This window comes from Rhopalosiphum maidis, chromosome 1 (genome assembly GCF_003676215.2).
Source record: "Rhopalosiphum maidis isolate BTI-1 chromosome 1, ASM367621v3, whole genome shotgun sequence".
Taxonomy (NCBI): domain Eukaryota; kingdom Metazoa; phylum Arthropoda; class Insecta; order Hemiptera; family Aphididae; genus Rhopalosiphum; species Rhopalosiphum maidis.
Window position 1 is genome coordinate 55,779,558 of NC_040877.1, and position 20,872 is coordinate 55,800,429.

Below are 20,872 nucleotides of genomic sequence, written 5' to 3' on the forward strand. Positions count from 1 at the left end.
AATCAAAAATATTAATTTGCAACCGGAGTTTCCACCACAGGAGCACTCTGTATACAATAATATTATTTTTCAGAAGCCGTGTGGTTACTTGCAGTTATAGGTAGGCATGTATATCATCATAATTTTTTTTCGAAATTAACGCGTTCAAATATAAGTTCACAAGTCCCCAGCTGTAGTGCGGTTATGGGGTGGGGATCGGGGGGGCACCCTAACCTTGAAGTCTATCCGGTGGTACAGGATAACGTGCGTAGTCACACGGCATATAAAACGCGAACCAAATAACAACAACCTTAATGATAACATTATATTATAATAAAAATACGAACGTGTAATAATATAATAATAATAGTATAATATCGCGTAGGTACGCGCCGAGACGAGTCGTGATCGCTGGGTGGGGTGGTAGCGGCGGCGGTGGCTGAGGCCAATTGGCCTAATTGGGCTTCCGGGAGAGTCGCAAATCACACCGGTCAACGTACACACACGGTTCACCATTCCGTCGCCGCCGGCCTTTGAGTGCGTCGCCCGCGATTGCAGATCATTAATTTATACCCGCGGAGTAGACTCGGCGTAGTCCCGGGGCTCCTGTGTTGCGCTCGACCGTCCCGACACGCACCATGTACTGCTCCGTCACGTCCTTTGCTTACGTAGCGATAGCGTTGATCGCCGTCTCGACCGTTTTTAACACACACACTGGTAAGCGTATAATGTTATACTGATATATTATTATTGTGTACCTTGTCTATGTATAATATTATATTTGATGGTGTATTTGGTGTGCATGATCGGAGGTAGAGGTAAAATGTTTTACCATATAGTCCGAATATTATATATTAAAATACTCGAGTACATTTTTTTTATTATAATTTTATAAGGGTAACGGTGGCATGTTATCAATGTACTATTGCAGTAGATTGAAAAGAAAAATATCTACCTATACTGGATGAGTTTTTAGAATTAATTGTTAGACAATAATAATATTATGAGTTGGAAGAAAAAAATCCACGAAATATTGAAAAATTTCAAATTCATACATTCAGGGGAAACTTAAATTGTATGTGCGCTTTGGGACGCAAATATTTTAAGTATAAAATCGTGACTATAATACAATATATATTATGGTATATGTAGAATGCACCTACCTATGTATTGTCAATGGATTATTTTGTATAATAGTAGGTGGGAAATTTTCTAATGAAATCTTTACCGGACCAAATAGGTAGTGTTTTGTACATTATTTATACTTAGTATTAATATAGTTTCATTTAAGCTTTTTCCGTACCTATAATAATATAATATATATTTATGTCATAATACTACCTCATCTTATTTGTTTTACTTTTTTGCATCTTTTTTTCCTATATGGCTATATTATATTTATATTATATAATGTACCTACATAAAAAGGCAGTCATGCGTTTATGGCCGTGTTACTCCTTATTAATTATATTATTATAAGAGAAAAATAATTATTAGGCGTGAGCTTATAAATATTGTGATTTTTCTTTACATTTGGTTTGTGTAAATTTACTAAAACGATAAAAACTCTTTTATATATTCTATTTTTAACAATAAGAATGCACATTTGAAAAAGTAAATGTTTTCCATCGTATTGTAGAGATAAGTAGTGCTATTACTTATGGCTTTATAAATATCTATCAAATATATAGCATATAATATTAAAATATATTTATAAAAAAAACAGTTCAATTACATAAACTATTTCCATATTTTTAAATTTTTGTTTCCAGTGAAAGCGGAAGGTGAGAAAAATGACATACGTTGTTATGTGTGCAATAGCCACAATGACACGGCATGTGCTCAGGAAAAACTTCCAGATCATTTTAAAACGGAATGCTCAAAATTAAACATAGGTGTTCCAGAGGATAGTCGCAAAAATTATACTCTTTGTAGAAAAATTATACAAACAATCGAACCGGAGGTCAACGGATGTAAGTATAAATTGCCAGACTACTAAATCGGACCTTATATTATGAAGGGGATATATTTAACTGTTTAAATTAAAATTAAAGTGGTGATAGTGAAAGAACAAAATATAAAATTAAAAAGGATACTATTCTAAAATTAATGCACAGGGTTAATTAACAGGTTAAGAGTATAAAGAATTAGGGGTAATTTTTAGTTTGTATTTTGTAATAGAGGTATATTTGATTTAAATATAAATTTAAATTTATTTTTAATACGCCAATAATTATTTTATATTAACTATAATATTCTACTATATTCTACTTTAAAATTGTTCACAATAAATAATAATAATAATAATAAGTAAAACAATTAACATTTTATATAAATACAAGTTTATTTAAATAAATTATTTTATATTTTTCTTAACAATATTTAATGCTTAAAATTATTGATATCAAAGAAAATCATGATTTATTTTTAAGGGCATATGAAGTATGTGATTTTGAAATTAGATATTAAAATGTTTATTTTGTAATCTAATAATAAAATATTAACAGTTTGGAAGATAGCCAATGACGTACAACCAACACAAATAATTAACAGTATTTTATATAACATTCTTACCGTGGAATCATTTTTAAAATCGTTCTAAAATTTTAAAATAGAAATTTAAAAAAACAATGAGTAGTAAAGTTTTTTTTATATATTATTGAAGTGATTGTGTTTTCTTCTGTAGTTTAAAACATGCATACTATTCGTAATGCTTTTCAAATGCATTTAAATTTAAATACAATAGGCAATAATATGAAAATATTGAAGATTAAATTTGGTTTCGACAACTAATAAGCTATTTCTACTAAATTAACTAATACATTATTTACTAATACATAATAATACACATAAATATTTTTTTAAATACTTAAGATATTAATATATGTTAAATAATAAAAATTAAATTAATATAACAAATTTAGAGTGTTGCTATTTTTACTTTCATAGTTCTTAAATCTTAAGTGTAAAGTGATTTTTAAAGGTATATATTTATTTTCTTGAAATGCTTAAGCTTTAAACGGTTTTTGAAACATTTTTTTTTTCGAATACAACAAAATCATCAGGTGGAAAATAAAATTGTTGAAAAAATTATATTTTTTAGTTTTTACTATTTTTATTATGCTGTACAGCTGAATTAATGTATTACCTATACCTATTAATAAAATCAATTTAAAAAATGAAGTTAGTACTTTTTTTCAACAATATTATATTTTCCTAAATGGCTATAATAATTAATAAGTATAATTGTTTTCATATAAGAATCTTAATATATAATAATTACGTTTTTATATCTAATTTTCGTTTAACTTATAACATAATATGTAACTCCGTTCATCAAAATAAATTCCAAAATTTTTAACTTAAATACTATTTATTTATAATTAGGTTATTATAGAAATAATGAAATTAAGTCATTCAAAAAAATAAAAATATCCTAAGTATAAACTATAAAAAAAATGGTAAAAATGTATTTTTTGTAATAACTTCGAATTTTCTAAGAAATAATATAATATCCAACAACTTTAAAATAAAACTTAACGAGAAATGGACTTTTAAATCAATCGATTTACATAATTTTCCAAAACCTGGGTACTTATTATATGAACAATTGGTCTTGTTTATAACAGTTATTTTCGTATTCTTCAGTAAACAGTTAGCCTAAATATTAAGTTTAGTAATTTAGTTTTATAAATAATAATTAAACGCAATATTTAATATATTAATGATATAGATTATAAAGAGTATATTTACATAAGTTTTGTGATCTTATTATTAACATAATTCTCAAGTTCAAATAATTTTTAGTTATTCGATATAATAATAAATACTTTTAAATTATTAGAAAATAAAATAATGAATATTGTTTATATTTTTAAAAACGTTAGGTTAAAATACTAGTTTTAAATAACAATTAATTTTAAGTTACACATAAATATTCAATAAGCCTAATACACACATGTCTGACATAATTTAAATTATTAAAGAGGGAGTTTGAACTCTGAACTGAGTGCACTGACACTTTAAAACATTGTATCACAGCTTATTGAAGCAGCACGTGTCTACTATTACTTGTAACCTGTAGGTATATCAAAAATAAAAATCTCTTCTTTTTTTAGCCCTTTATGGCTTTATGAATTATTATATTATTATTAATCATATTTTAACTTGAACATTATAGTTGTACCCTACTTTAGTAATATATTTACAATTGCCTATAAGGCTATATTATTTGCGCTAAATTTTTTGGATAAGGTTAAAATTTATCATGTTCAAGATACAATGATATAAATGCAGTTAGTGCGTGTATATGTTATTGTACAATCTATTAAATATTTTTTTAACTGTTTGAAATGTATATATCTATAATTTTTAGAGTCAATTGGGCTGTTAATAAATATAATTTTGTTTACAGTGTAGGAATTAAATTTATTTATTTGACATTCGTTTCGATTAGTTTTAATCATTAGAATCTAATGTCTACTCTTTGCAAGTCAGTATTATATTATTATTTTAAATATTAAACTATGAAAGCAATATTAAACCACTTAGTTAAAAAAAATATTCTGAGTTAGGTTTGTTATTACTGTTATTAGTAGAGTTCAAAATTTTAATTCTTAAACGTACATAAAAATAAAATGCTTATTATTATACTGAATATTGTAATTCTGGTGAATTTGATAACATTCTAAGGCTATTTAAATATACTAATTTGTTTTCAACATTTTGTAAATGTACCACAAAATCGTCAAAATTTGAGGAATTATAATTAAAAAATATTATTTTGTTCATAATTAAAATATAAGCCAATTATTTTTAAACTATAATTCGAATAAGGTTTATAAAATCAAATATATTACTAAAAATGAATAATATTATTCATACTAAGAATGGTCTAGTACTTATAAAAAAAAATACTTTATTTATATTTATGATAATTTTTAGTCTTTATTAAACCTAAATACCTAATATACATATTAATCGTAACCCACAAAGAATTTAAAATATTCTAAAAATAACATCAACTTACATAAAATTATTACAATATTTAATGGATAACTATTTATGGTTTTCTTTGTTGCAGTACCATCAGATAGAAATCGGATCATCAGGACATGTGGCTGGGATGTTTCAAATTACAATAATAAATGTTACCATCGATCCGGATTTGGTGGTAAACAGGACGTGTGCACTTGTTTAACAGATTATTGTAACTCGGCACAAAAGACATACATAGCGTTTGCTACTGTAGTGGCAGCAACATTCGCTATCCTTATTTTGTAGAAATGAGGAGATAACTCTCAAATACAAGACAAATATTTTTTATTTAATAATGGATGCAAGTATTTTTAATAAATATTGAGAAGTATATAATCTAAACCAGCATCTGGTACCTGTATGACAAAAAATATACTTTAAAAATAAATAATACTGTTATTATTAGTTGAAACTTTTGTAGCATACAATTATAAGTTAACTAGGTATGTCACTATTTTTCTATAATAAAGTATTTTATAAATGTATGTTTTTCATTAAAGCGAAAAGTATAATACTTATAATAGTTTATATTGTTTATAATAAAGTTATGTGCTACTAGTATAACGTAGAGTGAAACAATTTTAATACAATTACGATAAAACAGTCAAAAAACTATCTAATGTGTATTACACATCATGAATCATAATAAATATTATGGTTAAAATTCTTATTTCAAACATCTTTAGTTTCAGCGTTAAAATATAAACGTGAAAGTTGAAAACAATTGTGTATTATAGTATAATTTATGTAGATACAACATTTTGGATCTAGAGTGTAAATATGTGTTATAACTTAAAATTGTGTATTTTAATATAAAAATTAAAACTCGTATAAAATGAAATCATAGTTATTGGATAATTATAAAATAACGTAATAGGCTTATAACGTTCAATATGCCTATATATTAAAATAAGTTCTAAAAGATATAAACATCACTACATCAGTTAATAATGGAATATTCTATTTATTTTTTTGAGATTCAAAATTGAATAATGAATTATATCAGTGAAAATGGCCTTAAAGAGTTTCATAATAGTTGTACCTATACAAATATAGTTAAGTTCCTGCAGAGGTTTTTTTTTAAAAAAAATGTTATTTTCATAAAACAATGAGTGGCGTATTGTTTTATATTTTAAACCGCAATTATACATCATATTATACTTATTGGTCATTCATATACATAATTTATATGTATAATTGTTTTAGAACTTGTCAGTTAACATTATGCTATAGTCTATAAGTAAACTAATTTGTCATCATTATTGCGAATTAGTATTTCATATTTTATATCTCATAAAATGAAGTCCATGACGTAATTATTTATTATTTATTTTAAGTTTTAACTATTATTAATAATTCTTTGCCTGGCTAGTAGAGAATAAATGTATTACAGACTTTTTATAAAGTGAACTGCATATAATAAATAATATCAACGAAATGTTTCAGAAGAGAGAAGTATGAAAAGAACAAAAAAAAAAAACAATAACAATAACAAACAACTACGTTTGAAAACGCACGTTGGGCAAGCCCAAGGTCGGCTAGTGGTAGGTGTACGCAGAATAGTTTTTAGAGAGGTGCGTGAGAGTCAGAACCATTTGCAGTCTGCAGACACTTGTCCGTTAGTACCCACAGCGACAACAACTATAATAGAAGTGGTCAATTTCAATATTACTGTTTGTTATACGTTATACCTAAATAATAATTGTGTTTTAATAATATTTACCTAAAAAGAAAAATAACTAACAAATATGAAATCAACTATATCGATATTGTTATGTTTAATCGCTTTCTTTGGATCAAGTAAGTGATTTTTTATTTGTTTCTTGACGATTTCAATTTTTATATTGTTAAAACCGTTCTTATTTTTTTTTTACATTGTTTTAAATGCTGTCCTCTGTGATATTGTTTTCTTCAATGATTTGCAAATTCGCAAAAAAAGGATTTTATTTTTAAACTAGATAGGCAGGTTTTATACTCGTGTTATAAACTTATAACCGGACGTCGATGTAACGTGGTGTAGACTTTCACCGAATCTATTATTACAACTATACGGCGAGTAGTATAGATACTTTTGGTACCTGCGCGTAATTTACGTAACATACATTATATCTATCCACAGTATTAAGTTACCTAAATAATATTTCCATCTGCCTATTTCCGAGTTTGTGACCAAAAAATATTTTGTAGGTATACCTACACATTTTTGTACAAACTATTTCCTTTATAAATGTTGATTATTGATATTATTGTTCTATAACTATTTTAATTCTATTAACTATGTCGTAAAAAAATATTGGTTATTGAATACAAATTGTGATGTTTAATTTATGGATATTATTATACTAACTATTAAGCAAGTAGGAAATCACTAACGCTTATAAAAGGGTAGTCATGAAAAATCAATAGGGCTGTAAATTTATAGGTATTCATTGATTTTATCTATTAACAATTTTTAAACTTTTAAATTTAAAAGTACAGATTTTTTGATTAGTAATTACCTGAATTAATTAGATTATTTTTATTTTTGTTTAAACAAAATATGACCATTAATATGTTTTTCACCAAGAAATGATATTATTTTATATTTAATGTGCATGTTTTAGCGTAAATGCTTATTGGAATTTAATAACTCCATTTGTCAAGTTTTATAGTGCGTTAAATTCATAGCTCTACTAGCAAAACATCTGGTGGGCGGTGGCTGGTAGAAGTTATGGCTATATGTTACAATAGTAAATCAACATAATACACGTAATATACTGTACAGAACTTCAAACTAAACATTCATGATATCCAAATGAAGATTTTAATGAGCACATTTTTATTTGTTTACCTACTTAAAAAAAAATAATCAGTGAACCATGACTCCCCTGGAAAATTAATATACCACTAACACCATTTTACTGTTGTAGTACCCGTGACGACAAGGACTCATCGAAGGTTATAAAAAATCCATTGCTAATTATTACATTAATAATAATGTTGTTGTTTTTTCGTTAATTTTTATACGGTATTAATAATGACAATAAGAAAAGTGCAATAAATTATTAATTGTATATTACTTTACATTTTGTATAACACGTTATGCAAATTAAATATATTTAACCAATATATAATCCAATATATTGAGTTATGAAATTCGACTAATTCGTAAAAATAAAGATGATTTAAAATAAAATTGTCAAAATCAGCAAGCCTAACTATGAATTTATAAAACGTAATGTTGGTTTTTCAAACTGTAGGTACTTATATAAAACCATTTGGAAGGCTTTAGTAAAATTTAACCGACAATCGTTGTTAAAAGTTTTGTAGCACCGCAATATAATATTAATTTACTATATCATAATATTTAATATGTAAATATGAAAACTAAAAAAATATTAATTTACATTAATTAAAAATTGTATAAGAAATAATGAATATTATTAAATTATTTTAACTGTGCAGTATAGATTAAATGTAATGTTCAAATGCGCACACATTGACATACCAAAATTATTATGATACATTTTGAAAAAAGAATATCTAAAATGTCAATTGTACGATAAGGCAATTGTCATTTCTCTTCGACTACCTATCAACAACGAATTCAAGTTTATAAAATTGTGTTGTTGTTATTATTATCAAATATCAATACACTCCAAAAGTTAAAATGGCTATGTTAACACATAAGTATTAATGAATAATTGGTCAGTACCTATTACTTACTAGTCCACTACCTACCGCTACTAGTCTGCTAGTACTAATTATTTTTGTTTTATACATTCATAATTTTAATAAGTATTTACTTGACAAGGCGTTAATGTGGAAACACTATTTATGTAAAAAAAATGATTATTTGAATGTAATATAATATACATCATACACTTACATTCTAAAATGTATAATTAATAGACTATAATAATATAATATGGTCTGTGGTTGTATCTAACTTCTACACCTAACGAGTGTAGAGATTAATACTAATTTAAATTTATTACTATAGTTTATTATATTTTAATATATTGTATTATGAATATATTATTATTAAGTTTCGTTTATTTCAAAAACATATTTTGTTTGCATATACAATTTCTACCTATTCAATGATATTATAATATATTATATTTTATGGTCAATTGATTGGAAATTAAATAATAATATAATATATATATATATATATATTGTGTAAATAATTATAATATCTATTTGTATAGTATTATAGGTATATTGTACCTATGTAGTAATTAGTAAGTCATTATTAGAGCAGAAGATTTGCAAGGCTAATAATCACACTTTAACACTCAAAATTTGTATTTTAAATATGCAATTTAAAACTAGAATTTTTAAAACAAAAAATTGAACTGAAGATAAAGATACACTTTAAATCTAAGTCATTATGTATCTAAAAATGAATAACTAAATAATATTAATTGTTAACAAAACGCGTATTATAGTCGACTGTTTATAGAAACACACTAAGCATTGCATGTGTTATGTGAATATAATATTGGAATATATACATATTCCATATGATCATACATTAATACATTAATGCCTATACATTAATATTTGATATTATCGATTATAACAATTCTCTATATTATTATATAGGTAATTTAAATAAATAAAAGGAAAATTAACCTAGTCGGGTAGTTGGTGGTCTTTAAGCACTTTTAGCCTTTTAGGAAAAATATAGAACAAATGTAAACTAGGTTACCTTTTTTGTTGTAAACTTGGCCCGGAAATTTAAAATGATAACAAAGGTCGGTTGTAAACTTGGCCTGATAATTTTAACCAATAAATATAATAATTTAACAATATTACTTGTATTTTTACATTTTTTTACACTAAAAATTTTACATAAATACATTTTATTTATATTTTTATACTTTTTTACACTTACAATTTTACTTATATTTTTTGTACTGAATATTCAAATTAAATCCAACATTGAAACATTATCTATATTTTTACGAATTTTATACCATAAATTATAATACGAAAATGAAAATAATTTTTGGAAGATAATGAGAATCGCTTCCTCGCGGTAATGATAAATCGTTCTTAAAAGTATTATAAGAAAATTACACGATTATTTTTATTTGAGCTGATTTTACACGTCAATAATTTTTATCCAAAAAAAACACGGGTCGAGTTTACAATCGCCCAAAATATACGTCCACGAATAGACATCTATATTATATGATAACAATTTAAATCTAACAATTATGGTTGTATTTTAATTGAAATAAAAAAAAACAGTGGATAAAATACTGATAAAATAATTATCAATTAATTAAAATATGTATCTATAAAATGTATAAAATGAAAGCAATTTGCCTCAAAACAAAAATAATAAAATAAAATTATAAAACTAGTTTATTATTGGTATAAAACTTATTAATTATTTCTTGCTTCTATTCTGTAATTGTGCAAAAACAACATGCAAATACTACAAGTCTTCTGTTCAAGTCATAATTTAGTTGATGATTTTATAATAGTTTAATAAATTCGGAATCGAAATATTTAAACGAGTCAGACTAATTTATGTGCAAAGTATGAATGACTGTAAAAGTAAATGCGTATAATATGAGAAACCCTTGTTGAATCATATTATTTTACTGGTTGGGGAGCCAATTCAAATATATACTTTCAGGAGCCAACTTAAGGGTTGATTTCATATTTAATCCAAAATTGAGAGCCAATTCAATGGTCATCGAATAAGTGATTAATGAGATATAATTCTATAATAAGATAATTCCTCCGTTAATTTTTATTGAAATCAAATCAAAAATAATGACTGTATGATTAGGTTTAATTAAGTTCTATCAAAATTTAAAAATATGTAGAATATGTTCTTAATATATTTTAAGTAAGTTTTAGATAGGTATAACCACAGATGTATAGAATAAATAATAATAATTCTATATATCTGTGGGTATAACAATGTGTATAAAGAAATAGTCTCTATAGTATATTATTATTTTAAGTCTATAGTATTAGATATTTTTCGTTACTAAATGGGAAGATCTGTGTATGAATAAACCTCACCAATATAGTTATAAACACCTTATCATTTGATTTACATTATTTGTACATTATGTTTAATTGTCTTATAAAGTAATGCTAATGATTTATGTCAAAAACAATAGAAAACACATTATCTATATTATATATAAAAATATATAAATACATACTGCTATTAAGACATATAAGTATTTTATCATAAAATAAAGTCATTAACGTAAAGCATATTTAACATTTTGAATACACACGTATAAATAAAAAAAAACCTGTTTAACTACTGTTTCAATACGATTGAGTAATTATATTGAATTTTGGAAGGTTAATTATTGCAATAAGACTATGAACCGCAAAAATCGCACTTATCTACCTTTAATATAATACATTTTAAATATCGTCTACAAATTATAACTTATAATAAAAACGCTGTATTGGTGTATAGGGATATAAATTTAAACGCTTAAATTTAACATGTCAACACTATTATATTTAAAACTAGATTATGATGATTATCACGTCATTTTTCTTATGATTATTTAAATAGGTATACCATTAGTTTTATTTAATTGAAATTAGAAATATAATAACCAATTATTATTTTTTAATTATTATTCAGTATAATAAATTGGAATAAAATGCGTGAATATTGATTTAATAACAATTAGTTTTGTATTATTATAAACTTATGTGGTATTTTAAAACAATTAAAATGTTAAACAAAAATTATTGGTTAATACGAAAAAATAAAATCGTTTTGTATTCAATACGCTGAACCTTACAGTTATATAATGACTATAAAAATAACTTTATAATATTACGAATTAAGTACCTACGATTATATAGATCATATTGTATACTCACTAAATTACAAAATACAATAAAAAAAAAATAATGTAAAACTTATCATAAAAATTGTTTCTTATAGATGTACAAAATCCATTAACATTTTGAAGTAATAGAAATATTACATTGTTATGCACTTACAAAAATTATCAAGTATAAAAATCTTGTTTTGTGTATTAGTGTGGGTTAGGTTAAAATGGTTAAACACATACTATATTGTCATACTTTATATACCTACTATATGTGTAGACAAACATTTGGTAGATTAGTAACCTTGAAATATAATAATTATAAATATATACATATATATATATTATATTTTTTTGCTGTTACTATATTTGCAAAGTGAAAAATAATATTAGTCATTAGTCATTATTACAACACTCCTATTATCACGCGATTATTAATATGATTTTTACATCCGAAACAAATAAAATTGCAAATCATTTTGATAACTTATCTAAATATGTTGACATTCTTTAGTGAAACACGTAATATAAGTTTCTTGCAATAGGTACCGGTCTTATAATTATTTATTATTAATTAATATGGATAATGGATAGTGCTTATAGAAGATACATCATAAAAACATAAAAAAATTATCTTAAATCGTTATTTTAGATTAATAAAATGAATTTACCTATTTGGGATGAAACCATACCCTAAATTATACTCATCATAATTGTCTATATGTATACAGCGAATTGACGCCGTAATATGTAACGTACATATTTATGTATAGACGTATAAGAGGTCGATATAAAGGGGGAGGGGCTAATGTTGAGTTGAAGAAATTAATATCTAAAAGAAAAATCTATACATATAACAATTATATAAGTTATAGCCTATAGATAGCTGATTTTCGAGGATTCGAGGAGTATTTACTTATTTTTGAGCACAAGGATATTATATTATTTAGGTATAATATTATATACAATATGTTTCGAGGGGGAAGTGACCAGCCGGTGTCATATGATACTATGATAGTTGATAGTATACCTTAAGTCATGAAAAACCTCTTTAAGGAGGGAGTCTAACTCTTTTATTTTTTTTAGTTATGAGCAATTTAACTTTTTTTTTTAATTACCCAACCTGCCACACATTTGGTATTGAATACGGACAACTAAAATTTAACGAACATACAATACAAAATAAAATAATCGTGCTATTAATAAATCGCAACTAACTACGGTATGTAAAACATTTTTTTTCCATTTAACCCTTTACATAAACCGATTAACAATTCTGAGAATCTTAAGCTAATTACGCTTAGAAGCGTATTACTTTGAAATAATGGAAGATACGAAAACAAACATTTTAAAGTAATTCCCGGTATTATTCAGTAGAACAATAAAATCAAATTAAAAATGTAGTAAAGACGGTTTTATTTTGAGTTTTATGCAATTCACTTTCAAAAATGCTAAGTTTTTTTTTAATTTAATAAAAATAATTCGTATATTATAGATTTAATTGTGTATGTTAGTTTATAATACAGTAAAATAGCTTTAGAATTAAAAAAAAATTGCGATAAAAATGTGCAGTCTGTAATCAGCAAATTTTGTTTAATAAAAGTTAAATTGTCCATAACTAAAAATATAAAAAGTTAGACCAACCTTTTGACGGTTTTTTTAGTTTTGTAATAATTTAAGGTATACTATTATATAATGCTAGCCGGTACTTCTCCTTGGGGCACATTTATACTATGCATGGTAGGTATATCACGCGTAGATCTAATATATTTAATGTAATTTTAGTAAAATTATCATGATAAAAAAATACTTTTTTTTATGTTTATGTATTTTCCTATAAAATGCGCACATTTAATGAAAGTAGTTATTATAACGTTATATACTTACTGGCCACTTATATCTATACTGTCTGTGCTTATAATATTTAAATACTGACAATTGTACTCTTAATATTCATGATTTATAGGTTTAGGAATAAGATACTTATGTATTCCGAAATATTTATAGTGTAGCCAAGTCGGGCTATGTAAGTATTTAATATGTAATACATTGTACAAGTATAATAATTAATGAAACGCTATGTTTTATTAGAGTTTAATCGTTCGGAATTCCAGTCTTCAGATCATCACTGAATTTTTATAATAATATAATTTATAGATTATAGCTAGTATGTTATACGCTATTTTAATAGAGGAATAGATCATTGGAAATTATAAAAAAATGTTTTCTTTTCAAAATTATAATAGCAAATAAGTATATCATATTTTATAAGAATTTACATTTTTATCTACAAGCTAAAAATATAACAATATGTACCTACATACCTATTAGATATATTATAATATATTTTGGAGCATTAGTACACCTACCGTATAATGAACACATCGTTATGACAGAAAATAAAAATATAATATAGTCATATTTAATTGAAAATATTATTTTTTAATTAATATGTTTTTACATCTAATGGCATTTAATACTTATATAATTTATATTAATTATTAAACTTTATACACATGTCAATTTTTCTTTTGTATAATTGTAATGTTTGGTTATCAGGTACTGGTCTAAAATGCTACACTTGTGGCTGGTGGAGCAAAAATTGTGGTGACCCATTCTTGAAAGATGATTATCTTTTAGTTGAATGTAATACTAGAGCGATTAATGATTTCAACCACGAACTAGGCAACACCCTAAATACTGCAAGTAATGCTCTACAAAATTTCGCAAATCAAGTAGGTTTCAACATCAATCATAACAACAATTTCAATTTGCCTACCATTAGTGAAGATTCAGTTGGATGCACAAAAGTAGTACTCAAACGTATGTATCTTAGAATATTATATAATATTTCATATTTATAATTATAAATTTCTAAACTGATTTTTAAACTTTTGTTTCGTTTCAAAGAATTTAAAATATAGATTACCAGTTAAATTTAAAGTTTCAATTAACTTAAATAGACTTATAAGTAGAATTAGATCCTTTAAAAAGTATTTAATGACGGTTGTGCAAAGCTAATTATCATATAAAGAAATATAGATTTTATTGCGCTTATAAAAATATCCAAACATGTACGAATAAACATACAGTATTATTTTTTTAGCAGCACACACTCATCATTATCTTAAATATTATTAAAGGTGTTTGACATATTAAATAACTCGAATTTCAGACAAGTAGTTAGTAGTAAAAAATTTTACTAATTCAATTTTATGCACCGAAATTCCCAGGAAAATATTTTGCTTTGGAATATAAAATTAAAAATATATGTTTATTCAATAGATTAAAAATTGCATAAGTAAAATCGTAAAACATATGTAATAAAAATGATTTTATTTTCGAAATAATTATGAATTTTTGCTGTTAAATGAATCGACTTTTAATCTGTAGGTACTTATACATCTATTTCAATATCACATGCTCATAAAGTAAAATATAATTTTGTTATCCTAAAATTATGTCTTATGAAAATAGATAATCAGGATATTAAGTCATTTTTCGGTATTTTATTTTTTAGAAACAGAACAATTTGAACTAACACATATATGCATATACCAAATTGATATTATTACTAAGGTTTAGATTTATAGATATTACCAAAATATGTAATACGTATGTGCTAAAAAACTAGTATTATTATACTAATATGATTTATTTATTAACTTTATACCCTTATGGATACATATTATGGTACATTGATAATTCTATTAAAAAATAGTTTATTACAGTATCTTAAAAATTAAAAAAATTCATTGATGTATTAAAAAATATTTGTTCAACATAATGTGTTAATTACAGCTCAGATAATATGTATTTACATTTAAATTGTATAGCTTTAATAAATTCATAACAAAAAAATATTGTTATCATTAATCTAATAGTTATGACATATTTCTGTTTCCGGTACAACATACACACACACACACATATCATACTTATTAAATAATATAGACGGAGAAGATATTGTACGAGTGGCTCGAGGATGCGTTTATAACAAAGCAGACTTGTGCAAAGGAATGCAAAGACTCGACGATGAGCTGAAAACTCTCAAGTACTGTGGCTCGTGCGACGATGATGGTTGTAACGGTTCTAGGTCATTGAAGTCTTCGGCGGTCGCGATAACTTTGACTGCGATGGTCACGTGTCTATTCTATGGGCTACAGCACTAATAATAATATAATAATAGAAACCCAAACGCAATACTGTTTTCATTAAAATTGAAAAGTGTACCTGATAACTATGTTTTGTTATATTGTTTTAAACTGTTAGCTTATTCAACCACACAATAATTTTTAATTTAGAATACACTCATACATAATGTATGCACGTATGCATACATTTTATATACCCGCGGAAATGTTTTCATTATTTTCTTTACTTTTTACGTTGTATTATAATATTATTCTAAAGAATATGTTTACATATATATTATTTAAACGTAGCATACCTATATAATTATTGAATGTTTTTGTTTTTTATTTCAATTATAGGTAGATTATATTATTATATATTGGTACAGGATTTCATTTTTTTGCAATTTATTATGATATGGTTAATGTATTATATATTATAAATAGCTGTATAATGTATAACAGTGTATACCTATTGGATTTGATAATGTATTATACTATTATGTATGCACCATGCGGTAAACTGACGAAATTACAATTATGTATATAATAGAACTTGTGGTCTACTGCATAAAATAAATTGTTTAGCCGGTTATTCAAATATAAGGTGATAAATAAGAATAAGTTATGCCGAGTATAAATTATTTAATACATATATTAATAATTTCTGATTATTTTTAATAACACATAATATAAAATTAATTTAAGAAAATATTGTATTTTTGAGAAACGCTATAGTTGTGATTTATTGTTATTTATATGGTTATATCTTCCCACAAAGGTCGAGTGATTGCTGACTGTTGTACATTCTACTGATTATACCTTTTTTGCATGTATTCGATACGGTTTTTATACCCGGAAAGAATGTATAAATTCACTATTCAGTAGCTATTTACACATTAAATATTTATTGTTTTTAAGTTTAATTAAAATGAAAAACATTTTCCTTCTGAATTAAGGCCAACAAGATTTGCATAATGTCACGGACTACCATTTTTATTAGTAAATATAGTTATTTTATACTTATTGAATATTATCATGTATTATCATGATTATTGAATATACCCTACTTCTTACGTCGGTGGAACACGATTGCGCCCGCCCTACTTTTTTATAAGCGAAAAGCGCAACACGATTGCGATCTAGTAATTAGCTAGATGAAGCTGTTTTACTTTTTTACCTGGAAAAACACATTACGATTGCGCTCGAGCCTATAATATAGGTATTGCCTTCTAACAATTTTTTGATACGCTATTTAACAATACAGTCGAACTTGGTTAACTCGAAGTCGAAGTTAAAAGTTCGAGTTAACCAAATTTGACCGCATACTTTATTAATAAATGGCAAATAAACATCTGCCATATTTTTTTTCATAAACGTATTTTCCCAATATGAGTAATATGTATAAAATTAATCTACTAAAATTCAATGGAATTTGTAAACGTAGTACGCATTCCAATGCGTTTTATGGGATACCTACAGGGGCGGACTGGGTTAATATTTCAGGCCGGGAATTTTTTTTGCAAGGCCAAAAATTAACAGAGGACTAACGATTTGGTCATAACTATGTAAAAAAAAATAATAATAATATAAAACTTTTATTATTTAAAAAATATTTTCAACATTTTATGTAGATATAAAAAATTACACATAATATATAAGATATTTTTATATAGTTACAGTGTACACTTTTTAATATAATACCTATATATTAAAATTAACTCTTAAAATAATTCCTTTTTTACATAATTAGGTTTATTTTCATAACTTCACAAGTTTCCCCGATTCTGTTGATTAAAATATCGTCATCTATAGAAGCTAAAGTTCGTTTTTCCACGGACATCAACATAAACATTCTCATGAGTTAGAGTATTTCATAATCGATTTTTTATGAATTTTAGTGTTGAAAATGACTTCTCACGTGCTACTTGTGTTACCGGTAATATTAAAAGATAATTATAAGCCAAAGATAAATTTATATACGCATTATTATACAAATTGTATTTGACTAATAACTTTAAACAGCAACAAGAACAATTTTTGCATGTTTTAGGTGCAAACCTAGGACAACCTAGGTCATATTTAATCCGGCAGTTTCTTCAATTTCTTGGTATTCATCTTCTTGTCTTCAGCTGATTTTTTTAAGTTATCCCAAATATTACCAAAACTTATTAATTCTTCTTTTAATTTTTGATGGAGTTCTTCCAAATTATCATTGATTGTAAATCGAATTAAATTTTTAGAGAGAGCTTTCAAGGCTGTTTTTTATAAACCTTGTTTAAAACTATTGAAGTTGACTGGGCATCGAAGCGATAAATCCACGTATAAATGGACTATTGTTCACAAATCTTGAATTCATACTTTCAAATTTTCTATCCAACTCAGTGGCGGCTCTAGGGGAGGGGTCCAGGGGGCCATGCCCCCCCAAATCCAAAAAAAACAGGCTGAATTTAATAATAATATAATATGATACGCTTATATTATTACGGTTTATAATATTATATTATATTAATTTACTAGTTATCATTTAATTGTAAATTCTCGTTAGTCGTTATCTTATATTTTCGCGTAGTACACTAGTATGTAATATTGTAGTATGAAAATGGTTTTCTAATAGAGACTATCAGATTTTTTATATATATTTTTAATATGGTTGATTTCTTATTGTTAATATGTTTGACCCGTTTGACGACTGTTGTGTTCAGAGTGTTCAGACGTTCAGATTAATATCGTTTTAAATATTTTAATTTTTGTAGCTTCGTTTTACCACAGACATTTTACGCGAGCAGACGACCAAAATAGTTACCATTGTTAAAATTTAAACACCAATAACTGTAAAAAAAAAATCATGATTTGATCTCAGTTTAGAAAAAATGTTAAAAACAATAGTTAATTATAACGTAACCTAACCTAACCTCGCTCTCATGCACATTCGTCGAGATATATCTATAGATATAGATAAAGTTATAGATAGATTTGCTAAAAATAATAATCGAAATTTAAAATTCGTTTTATAAAATGTAATTATTATATATATATTATATTTATTTTGTATAATATTTTGCACTAATGACTAATGTGGGTAATATATGGCACTAATTTGAATAAATATATTATAAAATATTTTTAAAAAAATTGTGTGATGTTTATGCCCCCCCCCCCAGAATCAAACTCTAGAGCCGCCACTGCTATCCATCACCTGGTTATGAACTTCAACAGTATATAGATCACTTCATAATAATATTATAATATTATCGATTAATATAATACTTAAAATCACACGAGCTGATAAGGTAATACCTATTTATGTGTTATATTTGTTATATTTTTATGTTTTTTCGTATACTATACATTTTTAGTTTCTAAAATATTATCAGGCCATTTAATCTATTATTGTAACGGGCTACCGGGATTTGTCACGGTGTCCCGTCAGGCCAGTCAGCCCCTGGATACCTACAACGTACAAATACTATATAATAATTACAAAATATTAAACATTTAAACTTATTATAAAAGAACATGTTGACTGTTAGAATTTATGATACATATATGTTAGCATATTGTATATAATTATAAAAATTTATACATACAGAGTGTGACAAAGATCGGTTCTTCGATTTACACAACAAAGAAATTGCGATAAATGAAATACGAACTTTTAATGTATCAAATAATAAATGGGGCACAAAAGCTCACTGTTTAGGTTGGAACTGATGACCATATTTGTCGAAACAACTGCGGCAACGGATAATATAATTTATATTAGGTATCTGTTATGTCTTTCTATTATACAAAATGTCTATGAAAAATAGTTTCGTCAAATAATTACCATACTAATCAAATTAAGATTTTTTTTATATTATTATTATGTATAAATTATTTATACGTGGTCAATTATACGTAAAATTTTCACGATATAAAAATCGTAAAAAAATCGATATTGACTGCAAATTTTAAGAGAAATTAATTTAAAATGTTGTATTTGACGAGGCATTAAACATTAATATGTGTAATTATTCTGTGTTATGCATTACTAAAAATGATAATAACTTATAATGTTGGTATTATTTTTTATTAGAGCTGTATACTTTATACCTACTCATTATTACATTATTTTTTTTTTATCAATACACTGTCTACGGTATCTAAGGACATTGAACGTAACATTTTAAGTTTTCGTACATATTTTTTAAATAAAATTTTTGAAATACCAATGTCTATAATATTATTTAATATAACATGCTTAAATTAGTTACAATTATAAAATATTTTATACATCAGTTAATGAGTCATCAAATATAGTTTTACGAAAAGGAAATATAGAATTTTGTAGATATGTTTCAGTTCATTTTTATAAATCACAATATATTTTCTGAATTTAAGACAGATGTATAAATAATAACCTAAATGGCAAAATATCTAATCAATAATCATGCAGTAGCTATATATGTATTATTGTATTAAAATATTAGATATATTATCTAACCTATTCCAAACTACCATTTCCTAACTCTAGCCAGTGCCGATTCTATGGTCCTATAGATATGAATGCCGGGGCGCAATTACTACTATTAGAGATGCCTTAAAATTGCTATTTTATTAGTTATTTTATGTATTAATTATATATGTATATATTTTTCGAGGTGTATTCAGTGGCGAATCTAGTACATTTGCTTACCAGAGGCAAAGTATAAAACAACAGTGCTCCCTCTTAGCCAACAAACTTAGCCTTTAGGCCTCAGTACACTGCATCTTCATATCCTAGTGACTTAATGACTTTGCTCCTTACTAAATCTAGTAGCTGCATCAAAAATGCATCAATCGTTCAACGAAACTACAGGCGAGTATGCTTTTGCTTTTACATCTATCGAATGTCGGTTTATACGACTACTGCTTGTTTTTATTGCT

The 20,872-nt window shown here is 25.3% G+C and overlaps 2 protein-coding genes across 2 annotated transcripts; both read left to right on the forward strand.

Annotated features, from left to right (window-relative positions):
* The first annotated feature begins 448 nt into the window (after window positions 1-448).
* Window positions 449-5,501, forward strand: LOC113548412. The gene is made up of 3 exons (XM_026949278.1): window positions 449-696; window positions 1,752-1,952; window positions 5,063-5,501. Exons 1-3 carry the CDS (start codon window positions 618-620, stop codon window positions 5,260-5,262), a joined length of 480 nt encoding a protein of 159 aa, XP_026805079.1. The 5' UTR covers window positions 449-617; the 3' UTR covers window positions 5,263-5,501.
* A 1,110-nt stretch (window positions 5,502-6,611) lies between these two features.
* LOC113548376 lies at window positions 6,612-16,124 on the forward strand. The gene is made up of 3 exons (XM_026949227.1): window positions 6,612-6,816; window positions 14,391-14,654; window positions 15,786-16,124. Exons 1-3 carry the CDS (start codon window positions 6,765-6,767, stop codon window positions 16,001-16,003), a joined length of 534 nt encoding a protein of 177 aa, XP_026805028.1. The 5' UTR covers window positions 6,612-6,764; the 3' UTR covers window positions 16,004-16,124.
* Window positions 16,125-20,872: the final 4,748 nt, after the last annotated feature.